The sequence below is a fragment of the Elaeis guineensis genome, chromosome 4 (genome assembly GCF_000442705.2).
Source record: "Elaeis guineensis isolate ETL-2024a chromosome 4, EG11, whole genome shotgun sequence".
Lineage (NCBI taxonomy): Eukaryota > Viridiplantae > Streptophyta > Magnoliopsida > Arecales > Arecaceae > Elaeis > Elaeis guineensis.
In genome coordinates, this window is record NC_025996.2 from 68296458 (window position 1) to 68312810 (window position 16353).

Here is a 16353-nt window from a genome sequence, read left to right on the forward strand (position 1 = left end):
AGTTTGGGATTGTTCATCATTTTTAAGATATCCTGTCATGTTAATTATAAACAAAGTTAGAGAAATTTAAATTTATATCTCAGGAAAGTTAAGAATTTTTGAATAGATAAAAATGCATAAAGAATGTCAAAATTAGCATTTCATCAAGTTGGAGATACAAACAATATTTTTCGAATGTTTCGAAAATTAAATTGAGAGAAATCAATTTTGGATATGAAGGGATGACCATTAGGTCGTTCCCTTTTGGATGGCACGTTGGGATAGATATTTTAGGACTGGCACGCAAAAGGGAACAATCCCTGCATTGGGGGATGACCCATGGGTCGACCTTTATTGTACCTATGAAAATAAGCTCTCTGTTTTGGTTTGTAGCACAACAGGGGTCGACCTATGGGTCGACCCGTGCCAAGTTGCTGCTGTGCTAGTGGCTAGAACAGAAGGATGTTTCAAAGTCACCCTATAATATAAGTCGCCCTATTATAGAGTCGCCCTATTATAAGGCGACCCATATAGACGCCCTACGATAAGGTGACTCATACTGTCGTCCACCTGTTCTCCAACTGCCATTGGCGGTAAGGCTGGTGAGTCAGCATGAAAAGTCGTCCTATCATAGGGTGACTTTATTTTGGGCAGTATTTTGGTAAATAATTTTGAAAGGACATTATTTTGATAATTTTTTTTAAAAATTAATATTATTTCGATAAAAAATCCTGTCATCTTTGATAGACATAAAGTGCCCAGGTCAATATGCCCATAATGGCGAAAAATAGGTCTTAATGAGAGGATTGCTGATTTGATGATGTTCCTTATCATGTACTCTTCCACAAAAGCTTTCACCAACCAAGAATATGTTTTATATGGTCTAGGTGACCCCCAAAACTGATCTAATAGATGTTGCCAAAGGTCAGATAGAGTAGCTCGTAATACTAAGAATTTTTGATTCTCATTCATAACAAATCTTGCAAATATAATATTGTATCTTTTCATTGATTGTCTTGACATGCTCAATCATATCAATGTTGGGTTTCATTCTATATTCATTCAATTATCTCACTATCTTCCTTACTCGCGCCTGCTACTCTAGTGTTTTTGTGACTATGGGGTTTCTTTCACAATTACCATTTTCTTCTATAACAAATAAAGAAAAAATAAAATATTAGGAAAAATATGATATAGGCACCCAAATATCAAGATATAAGTCTGGACATAAAGTCTTTGTTATTATTCTTCTATTATATTTAAAGTATCTTTTCATATACTTTAATTTCTATTGTAACTCTTTTTAAAAGACAAAAATGAGTTGATTGAATTGGTTTGTGGTGCTAGATTAAGGTGTTGGTCTAGTAGGGCATGGGAGGTGCAAGATTTCTTTTCTTTTTTTCCTTTTTTTTTTATTAATAAGTTGAAGAGCCACAGGATGGCTCTTCTTTTTCTTGAGGCCCACCGTAGTTTTCAGCCTGAGGCCCACCATCATAGCAGTAGGGCGTGGGGTCAAATCCCATGAGGTGCAGGATTTTTTTTCTTTTTTTTTTATTAATAAGTTCTTCCTGAGGCCCACTGTAGTTTTCAGCCTGAGGCCCACTATCATAGCAGTAGGGCGTGGGTTCAAATCCCATGAGGTGCAGGATTTTTTTTTCTTTTTTTCTTTTTTTTATTAATAAGTTGAAGAGCCACGGGATGGCTCTTCTTCTTCCTAAGGCCCACTGTAATTTTCAGCCTGAGGCCCACCATCATAGCCGCCCCACTGTGGTTTTCTGCCTAAGGCCCACCATTGCAGTGCTGTCTTCTTCAACCATTTTTCAGAGTTTATTCATTTTAGTCCCTGATTTTCAATCTTTAATATCTCCCTTTACCAATGTCCAAAAATTTCGAATTATACGTTGATTTAAAGCTATTGATGTGCTCTATCCAACCATATAAAGCATGAAATCTGAAACTGAATGGACTTTTAATTATGCCCCATTTAAAGTTACGGTTTCAGAAATTTGAAACTTTAATCTCTCAAACGGCTTATCAAATTACTATGAAATTTTGCAGGCATAACCTACATATCATAAACTATTTGCATACAAAAATTCATTTCATAATTCAGTGTACAGTAAGATACGAATTTTTTAATCTATGATACAAAATTATATGAAAATAGCCAATTAATCACAAAAATTATTCACTAATCAGTTATTAACATACTAAATCATGCCAAAAAACAACCTAAACGGCTCTGATACCAATAAAGAATGAAATTAAATTCTAAGTCAAATCCAATCTTACATATTTCTGGCCCAACTGGATCTTTGGCTGCTTTACTGGCTAGTTTGCAGTGTTATCAACATGAAGACACTAACTTTTCATAATCTAAGAGCCTATAAGAATAGGGGAGTAAGAAAGAAGGACTCTTGAATCTTAGAAATCCCAGAGAGTTATCTCTCTATTTTGTTTTCAGAATGTATTGTCCCATTTTCTTTGCAGTTTTTGCTTCTTTTAAATGGGGTTGGGTAGTTACTATAACCACCCAAAAAATTGCTACATCATGGGAGTCCCATATACATCATGGGCGTCCCATATACCAACAGGAGTAAAGTTGCATATGTTTGTCTCTCTCCAAAGCTTTTAGTGTCAGCAGCTTCATGCACTAGGATGCCCTTTTCTTATACATATATATAAGAAAACATCTATAAAGCAATGTGGGTTATCAAAATAGCATAGTCTATGTTTTATAAATTAGCATCAACATCTACAAACTTTGATACCTAGTCAACATTCAAATCAATAGATCATTATCCATATTTCATACAATTATATCAAAATTTTAAATAAATTTCTATGTGCTTAGTCCCTGCATCATCTCACAGGATTTGAGTTATTGATATTCCTGATATGTTGAAGCATGTGTTACTATTGATACTATTGTTTGCTGCACCGATGTGTACTGACCGATGTCGGGCGTACCGTAATGTAGTGGTACCAAATTGAGACTCGGTATAGGAGGTATACTAAGTCTCGATATGCTGAACTGACCCTTTTATTGGGTGTATCGATACTATACCAGCATTGTATTGGTAGGGTGTCCGGTATTGAGACATTGGTACTTTGCAAATAATGAATCAAGAATAAAATGCAATTCAGTATAGATTGTAAAAATGCTTGCCTTATCAGGATTTTTTTTCTATTTTGAGTTTGAAAAGGCTTGAAACTTAACTTGACAGCTGTATTGAATCTGTACAAACTGAAAGTGGCACTTGCGTCATTCTCCCAGTTTTCTCAACCGAGTTCGTGTAGGATTTTGTGGCAATAATGGATGCCTATAATCATGAACAATAACCTGGATTTCTTGGTCATGTAGGTGTTTTCTATCAAATAGTATATGCAAGTATTTGTGTTCTATAATTCCTATTAAATTTTAGGGCAACCTAATGCTTGATCTTTTGTTTGACTGGCATTTGATTATTTGTGTTTACATAATTTTCCGTTTTAAAGCCCTGCCAAGGATTAAGCACATGTAGAAATCAAGGGCCTTGAAGAATTTTTAGTCAATAGGGATTAAATCAAGCCACGCTGATCTCAAATTCCCCTAAAATTCCCACTAAACTTATAATGCAACTAGATGAAATCTATTTAGTTATTTCTAATTTTCTATATCCTTTTTGAAACAAACAATATAAATAACTGTTTATATATTAATATCTTTTGTTGTCTTTAACTGAGTTAAATATTAACACTCTGCTTCACAATGAAATTTCCCACATCACGATGTTGTTTAATATTTGTGAATGACCCATTTTTTTGTTGACTTTCTCCAGGAACATGACATATGTGGCCGCATATATGTGAATGAGCAAGGGATTAATGCACAGGTATGAATCTATGATTGGCATGATCTGGTTTTAATTTAAGACTTAAAGATTTCAATTCCAATGTTCTAGAATTCCTATATCTTCCACCTATACTGCTAAAAGAAAAACAACGTAAAAGATAGATTTTCTTTTTAAGTATTAAATCTTCTTTAAGTACTTTTAATTAAAAAAATTACAAGGCCTTCTAATGTAACCCATCTAGATTGTTTAAATTTTTTTGGAGTCATTAGCTGAGATGCTGGCAATTCACTCTAATATTTCCTCTTCATTGTGAGAGCTTGTGTGCGCTGTGTTAGTCCCCAAATTGTTTATGCTCCGGAGAGGACTTGGGTTCTTATATAGGGCCAAGGAATTAGACAAACCTTTTGACTAAGTCTTTTTGGGTGAGGTCTTAGTCATTACAACTAGTTTCTTGTAAACGATCAAAATTTTAGGTTGCTGTTTACTATGAGGGTTACCTTGCACAATCATTAGATCCTTAAAAGCTCAAGTGTAAGGGATTGAAGACAAACATTCGATAAAAAATTCAATGAAACAATTAATAGTTAATATTTGAGAGCTTGGTAATAATCATGATATTAATCTATTTAAGTTCTATAGGTAATAAATAATTACATATAAAGTGGCTTCACAATACATAAGTGAGTAGGTCCACCAACGAGATCTCGTCCGTTCTTATTATTCATCATTAGAGTAAGAAAAAGACAAGTTACCAAGTTTCTTAGAAGCCATATTCGAGATGAGACCTAAAAAAGGGTGTCCTAGTGTATGAGACTCCCACGATTGTAGGGTCTAGGAAGAGCCAGATGTATGCAACCTTACCCTCGCATGTGGAGAGGCAATGTCATATTTCAAACACATGGTATCTAGGCCAGTGCTTAAGGCTCCTACCATTGTGGGGTCTGTTTTTATCTTTCACAAAATGATACCTATTATTGTAATTAAATTCTTAAATCACATCAAGAAACTTTCATTGAAGATAATATGACATTAAAAGTGATGTATGGGAACAGGTTTAAACTGATGCTCGGATGCACTAAAACTAAACACGGACTCTAGAGAGTACACAATTCCTTCCATGAAGCCTTATTCATACTTCTACCATGTTTATTTTTATTAGCACTAAATTTTTCAGGCAGTTTGAAGAACTCTTGTAACATAATGTGAAATTTCATCAGTTCAGCTACATGTGCTCATAAATTTGTGATTTGGATTTAATCGCCATGGACATGATTGTGATTTGAAAAACAAAAAAGAAATCTATAATGGTTTTGCAGTCTAGAAAATTCCAAAAATTATCAAACAGTATGGAAACATTATGAATATAATTTTGGGTTCTACTAGAGTACAGGAAATAACAGAATGAAATATTATAAAGTATATGACCATTTCTTTATGATAGTTTACAGATTTTTGCCATTAGGTGCTCATGTCGTTTTTGTATAAGATGATAATCCTTCTCCTGTCAATTGATTATTTAGACTTGGATGGTTGGACAACTTGGTTTCTTGATGGTGCTGGTCATGCTTGTGTTAATATTTCTATTCTAATTTTTATGGTTGTATATCTGGTTTTATAGAATATTGAATGTCTGTTTGATAAACTTGATGTGTGGACAAGAAACAAAAAAGGGAAGCATGTGCATATAAGAAACCTTATGCTTCATATTTTCTCTTTTGTGGATTTACCTGCCGCCTCCATCAAAAACAACATCAAGGAGGTAGAAACATGTCCATCCTTAATTTTTAGAGGGTCTAGATTCAGACTTCTCATGCATACAATTTAGTGAAATTGTTTATCTATCGACTAAAGTTTCATTTTGAAGATACTCCTACTTAAATGGGACTTTAGATCCTTATAGTTCACTCTTGACAATCTATCAACCTTTCCAGAAGTTCCGTATGTTGCTTCTTTTTTTTTTTGTTAAACAAGTAATTCACGATGAATTGGTGTGATTAAATATGATAGCTCTAGATACTGCTGAGTATAATTTTAGCTTATTATTATGGTGCATCTTGCAAGTTCTGTAGATGGTTTGAGTTTTGGTTGAATCAAATGAGTTTCAGCTCTGGAAAATTCAGCAGTGTCCAGCTCCACTTTTGGATGTTTCTGTTGGAAAGTGTTAAAAAAAAAAATTATTATTTCAAGAAAATTATAAATAGTAATAAATAGATAACATATCATTTTAAAGTATCTTAATTTTGGGACCTTTTGTTGTGTTTTTTTCTTGGTTTTGCACTACTAGAAGAATAACAAAATTATTTTTCAGAACAGAAATGTTAAAATCAAGCTCAAAGTACCATTTTCTATTGGATTGTGCTTTAACAAATGTCAATCTAAATGTCTATAAGAGCTGAGCTTTGATATAGTGAGACATGTGTCAAAAGGATTCAGCTCAATGTCCTGGGGATTAGCATCCTGAAGCTTTGATGTCTTTTTAAAAATCTAAGTTCAATATAAAGGAAATGCTTTTCTGATAATAAGAGAAGCAGAGGACTTGTGAAATGCTAAGTTTTGGAGTCTGTTTAAGTCTAAACTCATCACTGAAATTAGTCTTGGACATCAAATTGTGATCTAGCACACACTACCATGGTCACTATGTATCTTGACCTTGCAATTGTTAATATAGCTATGTAGGTCATCTATTTCATCATTAGTCTTGTTTGAGAGCGCACCCCTCCCCCCCCTTTTTTTTCAAAAAAGAGAAAAACTCAACTCAAAGTTTACATCCTAAGCAGCCCCTTTCTTGATCATATGTCTTCCACTCTTTTGTATCATTGGCTTTTTATAATTTTCATCATGCTAATAATTATATGTTCAACAGAAGTGGTTTGTATGATTTGCTGCACATTGATCCTTGCCTTCTATTCTCAATCTAATGTTGGTTGTAGTTCAACAGTAGAATATTCATGTTTTTACATATCTTCTTACAGAATTTTGATAGAGCTCTTGTTTCCAGCTTCGCAACACTGGTTTGTTTACAATCTGTTGAATTGATGTTTTGAGACCAAATCATTCTTTCACCTGAATAATATTTCTTGGTATCTCTCTCAGCTCCTCGTGCATGACTTTTGTATTTCAGACCTTTGATATCAAACTGAAGGGTGGAACAGAAGAAGCAATATGGAATGAAAATCAGATGGGGCAATAAGAACAAAATCTAGAAATATAGAAGAGTAGATCATGCTTTAAGTCTGAATGGATTTTGATGTTGACAGAAATATTAACAGAAAAATCAACTCAAAACATGATAAGACGAATATGTAATAGAAAGATACAACAATTTTATTGAGGACTCTTGTTGAACACATTGTATTCAAAGTTTTAGCATACTCTTGATTATTTAAAATATTTTGTTAAATTTCAAAAACATATATGTTGAAAATGATTGCCTTAGTCATGTTTGCAGTTAACAATCATGATATCTTGAATCATGTATGGTAAATAAATTACCTATCTAGAGGCTAGAGATGAATTTTATGTTTTTGGACAAAAGCCTATTAGTCATGCCTAATATCACATATTCGAAGCAAAGTGGACTACTTTTGTCCAAAATAATAAAATAGCATAAACACGTAAGACCTCCCTTTTTGGTTTGTTGGGCTTAGAAACTGCAACATTTATATGAAATGTTTCAATATTGACTAAATTGAGGTTTGAAAGCATTATTTAAGTAGGAAAATTGTATTCATTTTCATGATAGTCTGGTGGATGTTGATGTTGTTTTGCAATTTGTTTGGGACTCTTAAGATTCATTTATGGAGGTGTTGGGGCATACAAATGCCAACCAATATGGTATGCAGTATGCACCAATTGCATGCCATATTGACAAAAGGGTACCAAGTAATGCACTTTGGTATAGCTGCATGCCTTTAGTAGCTGGAATCTTCTAGCTCGTGTGATGCACTTGATTTGGAATCTTTGTGGAATTTGTAGCCCACACCTGCTTCCTAAGCACTTCATTAATGTGTTTCTAAATTATTCACTTCCCCACACCCACACTTGCACCTACTCCTGATTCTGGCAGCTAACTTATATTTCAGTGTTGCATTTATGCATAAATACAGTAATTATATTAATTACAATCTCCTAGTCATTCTATTCTAGAGAAGCATTAAGTGTTTTTTAGTGTTGTGGTACGCGAGATGCTTAGGAGAATATGATATGACTTCCCTTAAGGATATTTAGGTTTTAGCAATACTTGTGTAGAATAAAATTTGTGAGCCTTTAAGATTTGGAAAATACCTTAGCCCAAAACCAAAAATTTGGGATTTGAATTAAAGCTAAGAATTCAACTTTTATTCTTAAAAAATATGAAATTTTGTATATTCTTATTGCACTCAAATAAGGGGTTGTTCCTTATTTACATGTAATATCTTATGCAAATGGTTTACTTGAATGATATTTATGTAAGCAAGCTTGTATTAGTAGTTTGTCTATCTATTTATTAGTAATAGCAGTCTATCCTTGACTATTCCCACCTTTAAATGGTAAGAAAAAAAAAACATAGTATTTGAAGGCCTTTTGGGTCAAATACCATGCTGTACTAGTTTGTTTGGCACTTGTTCAGGTGCAAGCCACTTTGATCATTCCCTTACTGACAGTATGAGCCTGGTTCAACCAAACCGAGGTGTAAGGCATACCGGTGGTACAACCACTTGTCTGATACAGAACATTCCAGTCAGTATGGGGCTGGTAAATATGAGATTTCAGTCCTTGTGATAAAATTCAGGTTCATTGAAGAAACTGCAAAACATGAATCAGCTTCAAAATTTCTAAAGGTCTTCTGTGCTGTTTGACTTTCTCATATCTTTAATATAAATATCCCTATTATATATGGTGATCAATCTCCCAGTGGTATCTTTTTGAGGTATTTTGGAAGCTAGTATCATCTAGCCATATGCGCAGTAAACTTATGAAAAGGTACAAGTCATGATGCATTGCCTATATGTTACAAATTGTATCTTAAGCATAGTTTATCTTAGCTTCAAAGATTTACTTTACATCAACACTTTTCAGATCATATTGACATGCAAGTAAACTTGATAATGCCTCAAGCATATTGTGGTGTAATTTATTCTAATGCTAAGATTCAGCTATTCTGCAGTACAGTGGTCCAGCTAAGGATGCTCTGGCATATGCAAAGTGGCTTAAAGAAGATCATAGGTTTTCTGATATTTTGGTGCAGACTTCACCATCTTTGATGGGCATTCTTTTCCACGTTTGAAACTGCGGTATAAACCTTCACTTGTACAGGCAAGCAATGATGTTCCTTTAATTATTTTTCTTATATTTTATTTCTTTATTGAGACATTCAATTGTCTATACTCCATAATATGCATATTATTGTTTAGAAAGCTTTAGAGGCTCTCCTTGCATCATGCCATACACATATCTTGTAGTAAAGCCTTGAGGCAAGTGGGTGAGGTTATTTAAAGGATGCATATTCATCACACAAGGAGGCCCATGTGAAACAGAAACTACCTAATTCTATGCCTATCCATAGACACATTGACAATAGCCTTCTATCATTTCTGATCTAATGTAATGCAAGTGATGGCTCATCTATTTATTCTGTGAGGCTTAGGTGTGATAGGATTTGTTTCAGCACACTTTAAAACTTCACATAAATATTAATCATATTTGTTCTGAACCTAAGCATTTGATGCAATGTTAATCATATATATTTTGTTCGGAAACAAGTCCTAATTTAACATTCATATCATATGATTCATATCATTTACTGATGCTTTTGGATTGTTTTTTATTGTATTCTTTTTTATAAACAAGGAGATGCATGATGTTTATGCCTTATGCCTTGGACCCATATTCCTTAGCTTATTCAATACTCCAAAAGACTCATTTACAAATTTTGTCATTTTAAACACATTGCATATCTTCCTATTGAATTTGCTCCATTCATTCAGATAAATTGCATTTCATCTCCTAGCAAAGATTTTCTGGTGACATTGTACAAGGCTCTTGTATGTTTTGATGCACATTTCCAATCTCCTCTTATTATTCCTATCTTGTAATTAATGAGAGTTAATTATAAAGCTGTTGAAATATGTTCTTCAGTTGGAAGGAGGAATTGCACACCTTCCTTTGTTGAACCCCATGATGCGAGCTACACCACTATCTCCATCTGAATGGAGGAAAAGATTGCAAGCTATGACCAGTGCAGATGTACTATCAGGGAAAGCAGATAGCTTGGTTTCTAACAGGAATTTTCTACTGCTGGATGTGAGAAATGGTAACTGCCTTTGAGTACCTGCAATTTGATATGAAAGCTCAATTATTTTCGTCCATAACCAAATTAATTAGAAAACACATGATTTTTTTTCTATTTTTTCTCTGTTGCACATATATGCAAGCTGTCAGGTATAATTGCCCTGAAGAATTCAGTATATTATATCTAAAATCGTCATAAATGATGAATTTGATAACACATTAAAGGATAGCTCCTTTTTCACTTTAATTTAGATGTGTTCATGGTCTAGAAGAAACTTATAATATCTACATTCATTCTTGAGCTTAACCAATAAGGTAAGCCTCCCCACTTGCCAATTGTGGCCTTCTAGATTTTGTTGCTGTTGTCTTGCTTCAAGCGGCCTGGATGAAAATGTGGCACCAATTCAAGGAGAGAACTAGTCAAAATGTTCTTGAACTTTTGTAATCACATGGTTCATATCTTGATCCATAACTTTAAGTCCATCTGGATGAGCAAAGGCATTTCTGTTAGTGCCAAAACAAAGAGTTTGTATTTTCATTATAGAATAATGAATATAATGGAAATTAAGGGGCGTTTTAGTCTTTTTAGATGCTTGTTACCACTGAGAATAGGTTAGCAATTGGAGGGAAGAATCCTTCTGATTATGGAAACTTGAGATCATGAGATCCCAATGAAATAGGGTTTAGGGAATTCAACTTCTAAGCAGAACCATGCCTCCTAATCCTTTTTTTTTTTTTTTTTTTTTTGCATTTTGAGCCCCATGGAAGCCCCAACTAGATGCTTTCTTTATCGAGTTTCTTCTCTCCCATTGCTTTCTTGTCTCTCAAGGTTGGCAATTGGAGGGAAGAATCCTTCTGATTATGGAAACTTGAGATCATGAGATCCCAATGAAATAGGGTTTAGGGAATTCAACTTCTAAGCAGAACCATGCCTCCTAATCCTTCTTTTTTTTTTTTTTTGCATTTTGAGCCCCATGGAAGCCCCAACTAGATGCTTTCTTTATCGAGTTTCTTCTCTCCCATTGCTATCTTGTCTCTCAAGGTTGGCTAAAATTCATTAAGTTATCAAACATGCAGCAAAAGTATGAAATGCAACACAAAAGTGAAGGAGGAACCAGTTTCCTGCTTTTTACTTCAATTCTGACTATTCTCCAGTTCTTCTAGTTTGTCAAGTCTTAAAACAGTTTGTTGTCATTTAATTATGTTTATCATTTTAATTGTATAAAGATCAACCAATTATTGTTTTGAGCTTAAAATGGCAGAAATTCTTAGTAGAAAACATGAATAAAAATTTGACCCATAACAGAAGAAACAACCAAAAGGCTCATCATGGTGGCATTTAAAGATTGTTGCGGAGTTATGTTAACTCCCCTCCTTGCACTTCTACAGGTAGGAGAGGTCCCAACTGGAAGAGCAAGAAAGTGTTGGAAATTCCAGAAAAGTGTTGGAAATTCCATGTTTCGATTAAACGATATTTCAGAAGTGCTTCTTTTTGTTCGTTCCAACATTTACAATGTACATTTGGAACATTATCCATGTTAATGTGAGGCTCCAAATTAATAATAAGAAAATGGTTCAGGATTCACAAGTCCTTTCGAAGTCATTTTTGTTTTAAGCTGGGATGATTAAATGGTACTGACTTCATTTCTGTTTCTTGATCTGATAATTAGGTCTGCACAAACCTCTGTAACTCCTACCTGTATTTGATGATGATTATACTTGATAGGTTATACCAAATCCACATTGAACTAATATTGATTTTATGCTTTGATCATTATTTCAACTATAAGCAGGATTTAAGATATTCTTGTTGTTCTCCTTTTTGTCCATGACAAAGATCAGCAGAGTTTATTTATTTATTTTCATTTGGGGTGGCTGGATGAAACAAGCTTATCCATAGAGACATACATAGCAAGCATTCCTCCAAATACTTGAGCTTGGGACTTGGTTTTTCATATTTTATTTTTCATTCATACCTTCTAATTGAGTAATATAATCTAATTTGATATGTACCTTTCTATGTAGGGTAACAAAAGTAAAAATCTCTCAATTTTTTTATCATGACAGTGCTCAGCTATTTCTGTAATTGATTATGAACAGGCTATGAGTGGGATGTTGGCCATTTTCAAGGAGCCCAACGACCTAATGTGGATTGTTTTAGAAGCACCTCTTTTGGGCTCTCTAACGAAGAGGTATGATCATTATTTACCCGAGAATGTAGCTGGATGAGCAATTAATTTTGATTTTTAGTTCTTTTAATTGTAAAGTAATAAAACCTTTGAATACAACTCTCTAGGCTACTATTTTGTTTGAATTATTTTTTCTCGAGAGAAAGGGAGGGAGACCCACCTACATTAGTTACCCATGTTCCGGTACTTGGGAAAAGCACCCGCTAAGATTCGAAGCCCACCATTGGTTGCTAAGTAGAAGGGTATGACCACTAGGGCAAGCCTCAATTCATCGTTCTGTGGAACTTGTATAAGTTGGAAGCCAGATCTTTTTGTTCTTGTAAATGAATTTTATAAATGGAATTATATCAATTTAGATTTTACCACTAGAGAGAATAAAACCTATGGGATCACACACATAAGAGGTTGTGTTTGATCAGATGGTTGGATTTATTTTGACTGGACTCAGTTTAAATCCGAGTCAATAGGTTGATATATCAAATGTTTGATTGCTCAAAGAGTTGACATAATCAAACCCAAAAGCAAAAGGGCTCTTGACAAACTTTGAACGGTCAAAAGTGATCTGTTAAAGTTTGATTCATTTATGTGAATGACACTCAGAAAGACTCCTTACATCTAAGAGTTGTGGCATTATAATTCTCCTCATGCATGATTGGATCATGCCCAAGAAACTTCATGTGAATGTTGGCGCCCAAGAGTTGTGAAGCCCTAATGCTTCCTCATGCACGTTCAAGAGTCCTTAATTAAGACTTGGACTGGTCAGAGGGTTTGACTCAAAGCCTTGATTCCCTAGTGTTAGAAAAGGGGTTGATACATGCAGTAGAAGGAATATATGGAATTAATTTTTAATTAAAATGCAAAAATCTCATTTCGAATCAATCTGGATCCCTCATAGTTATTAAGATTAAGATTACTATAAGAAGTGAGATCAAATTATCACCTTTGCATAGGTAGATCTACACTGTAATCTGATGATCGTGGATGTCTTCTTGGTTCTTTTGAAGTCGCATAAACATTCGATCTCTAAAGGTATCCACATGAGGCTTTGATCTGATCAAGAATGTCTGATTTTATCGGAGTGCTAGCTCTTTTACAAAGATTCTTTTCATGGCGGATTTTTTTTTCTTTTATCACTAAAAATTCTTCTCAAGGATTTTAAGCTTTTTCTCTTCGCAAATCACTTTTCGCATAGGAATGGATTAGGGATGTTCTTAGTTTTGCTTAATTCCCTTCTCAAGAAAATCTAGTAGTCCCTTTTTTTCTCTCTTTTCTTTTGACTTGCACCCTTCCTTGGGCGTGGAACCTTTCCATGTAAGATAGGATGTGGCATCCAACTCCTTGGATGTGAGATATGAGGGGCCATGAGGTTGGGGCATCCAACTCCTCGGGCATGAGAAGTGGTTAGGCGTGAAACAAGAGGGCACGAGACAAGGGGGCGTAAGGAATGCTTGGCATGGGAGAGATTAGGCGCATAACCTCTTTAGGCATAAGATTTGATCTCATCTTATAATTAATGTGAACCCTATCACATAGAGTCTTAGTGCAACAAGTTTTTGACATGTCATGACTTACGCAAGGACTCTTGGGCTTTGGGCGTTAGCCTTGGGGCATCCAACTCTTGGACGCACACCTCCATATGGCGTAACAAAATAATATGGCGCCACTCTTGGGGTAGGAGTCCTTCTGTACATCAATCACATTGATGGATCAAACTTTGACGGATCAACTTTTGATCGTTCAAAGTTTGTTAGGAGTCCTATTGCTTTTGAGTTTGGTTGTGTCAACTCTTTGACATTGTCAATCTTTGATATGTCAACTTAAATCCAACCATTTGATCAGACACATCCTCTTATGTGGTGATTCTATAGGTTCTATTTTGTTTGATAGTGAGATATATTATGATCTCCATCAACAATATCATTGAAACTCTTTTCAATGAGTTGGAATAATTCTACTCATCCCAATAAGAATTATCGATCATTAAGATAATTTTTATGAGTCTCATAATCTATCAGTGACGTCTAACAGGATGTAGTGGCATTCCAGCAGAATGGAATGGATGAACGTTTAGGTACAGTTACCGCATGATACAGTCCTATTGCGAGTTCCGACTAGATGGAGGTTATGGAATTACTTATCAAATCCCATCATCTATCATATGTCTAATTTATTCGACTTAAGTTTCTGATATGAAAATGCTGGAAATCTTTTTTTATTATTCACACTGTCCTGGCCAAGATCTTCTGAACTTAATCTCATAAATTATATAGGACTATCTCTCTTATCTAACAAGGGTGATAGATTCTATATAGATGCACACGCTACTACAATGAACCTACTATAGTCAACATGCATCGCAAGGGCCTATATTGCTAGGAACCAAGTGTATGTATAGTTAAATTACAGCAATCTCATTGTGAATCGTCGAGGCACCATATGTCAAAGGACTAGTCACACTACTGTAGCATCGAGTAAGTCTCTAATAAGTGAGTAGACATTCAAGTAACTTTTGGTATCGATCATGCTCGGTACCCCTGTTCACTAATAACTATCTATCTGCACTCTTACTTCAATATCCTCACACTGTAGATTTGAGACTTATCTATTCTTCAAAAGTATCACGCCTTTGATTCGAGATCGTGAGCCTAGGGGTTATGACAACCACCACATACTCATAAAATTTTTTTTCCATAAGCATGCAAGGTATTTCAACACGATATCATAAAGCAACAGTGGAATAAAATTTAAATAATTAATGTTCAATTTTAATTCAAATAAATAAATCAAATGTCTTACAAAATAAGAATCTATGATCGTGAATCAAATCTGAATAAAATTTAATCTAAAATAAAATATCAAAGTCTTCTTCTAATTCACTCTTCCATATCGAATCTCCAAATCAAGCTAGTCCTCTAAATCTGTAAAAATAGTAAAATAAGAGTAATGAGTTAGTCTAGTAAGCAATGATTATCTTGATTAGATAATTCATGTGATAATATAAATTACAATTATCGAAATACGTTATCATTAATCAGTACATAAACATAATCCAATTCATTTCAAAATATTAATTCAGTAATGTAAGTATCTTTCAAATATTCACATATATAATCATATATCTGACTTCAAAATCGATCGTATTCAAAAATCAGATTCAAAACAAATTCTACGTAACTCATCAATCTTTCATTATGACCAGTGACCACACTTACATCTTGTGGCTAGACCAGAATACCATACTTATACCCTGTGGTGGGGTCAGAATACCACACTTATACCCTTTGGTCGGGCCAAAATATAATACTTATATCCTATGGTCGGGCCAGAATACCACACTTATACCTTATGGCGGGACCGGAATACCACACTTATATCTTGTGGAGGGGTCGGAATACTACACTTATACCCTGTGGCGGAGCCGAAAATAGAATCATGAGCTCAAAATGCCAATGCATAACCCCCAATTGGTAGGGTTCAGAACATAGCCAGGCCAAAAGTTCAAAACTGATTCGTAACAAAATTCTTTTGATATTTTATAATCAAATCAAAATATGCATATATGATTTCAAATCATTAAACAGTTACGATAATTTTATATCAATTTTCATTCAAAATATATTTTCATGAGATTCATAAATCACATATAAATCAATTAATAATTTTATTCTATATTCAAAATAATATTATATAAATAAAATATTTAGAGAAGATGGATCGTGACTTATCTCACACGTGCTCCAACGAATCCAAATAATTTCAAAAATTTCTCTTGCGAAATCTAATACCCAAAATCATACTTTGATGAAACTTAATCATAATTATTTTTAAAATAAAAATCCTAAATCCTCATAAGGCTGGCTGGCTATGCGGTGCACGTGATATCCAATCGATCAAATATAGGACATCAAATCAATCCACTATGAATCAAGAGTCAAGGTAGGATGCTACGATACAATCGATGATGAGATCTCATGATGCTTGACCTGATCAAAGTGGAAATCAGCAACTGTCCAATAGTTAATGATCAAGATCCGTTCATCAGGATCTATCAAGACTAAAGGGTCTTTCTAAAATCCAGA

At 34.3% G+C, this 16353-nt stretch overlaps 1 protein-coding gene across 1 annotated transcript in view; it reads left to right on the forward strand.

Moving 5' to 3' along the window:
- The window catches only part of LOC105034976 (rhodanese-like domain-containing protein 8, chloroplastic), a 51859-nt gene that overhangs the window by 13930 nt on the left and 21576 nt on the right, over window positions 1–16353 (forward strand). Inside the window, 5 exon segments of the mRNA XM_010910344.4 lie at window positions 3801–3854; window positions 8962–9049; window positions 9052–9110; window positions 9933–10107; window positions 12186–12277. Of these exon segments, the coding sequence (XP_010908646.2) occupies window positions 3801–3854; window positions 8962–9049; window positions 9052–9110; window positions 9933–10107; window positions 12186–12277 (468 nt within the window).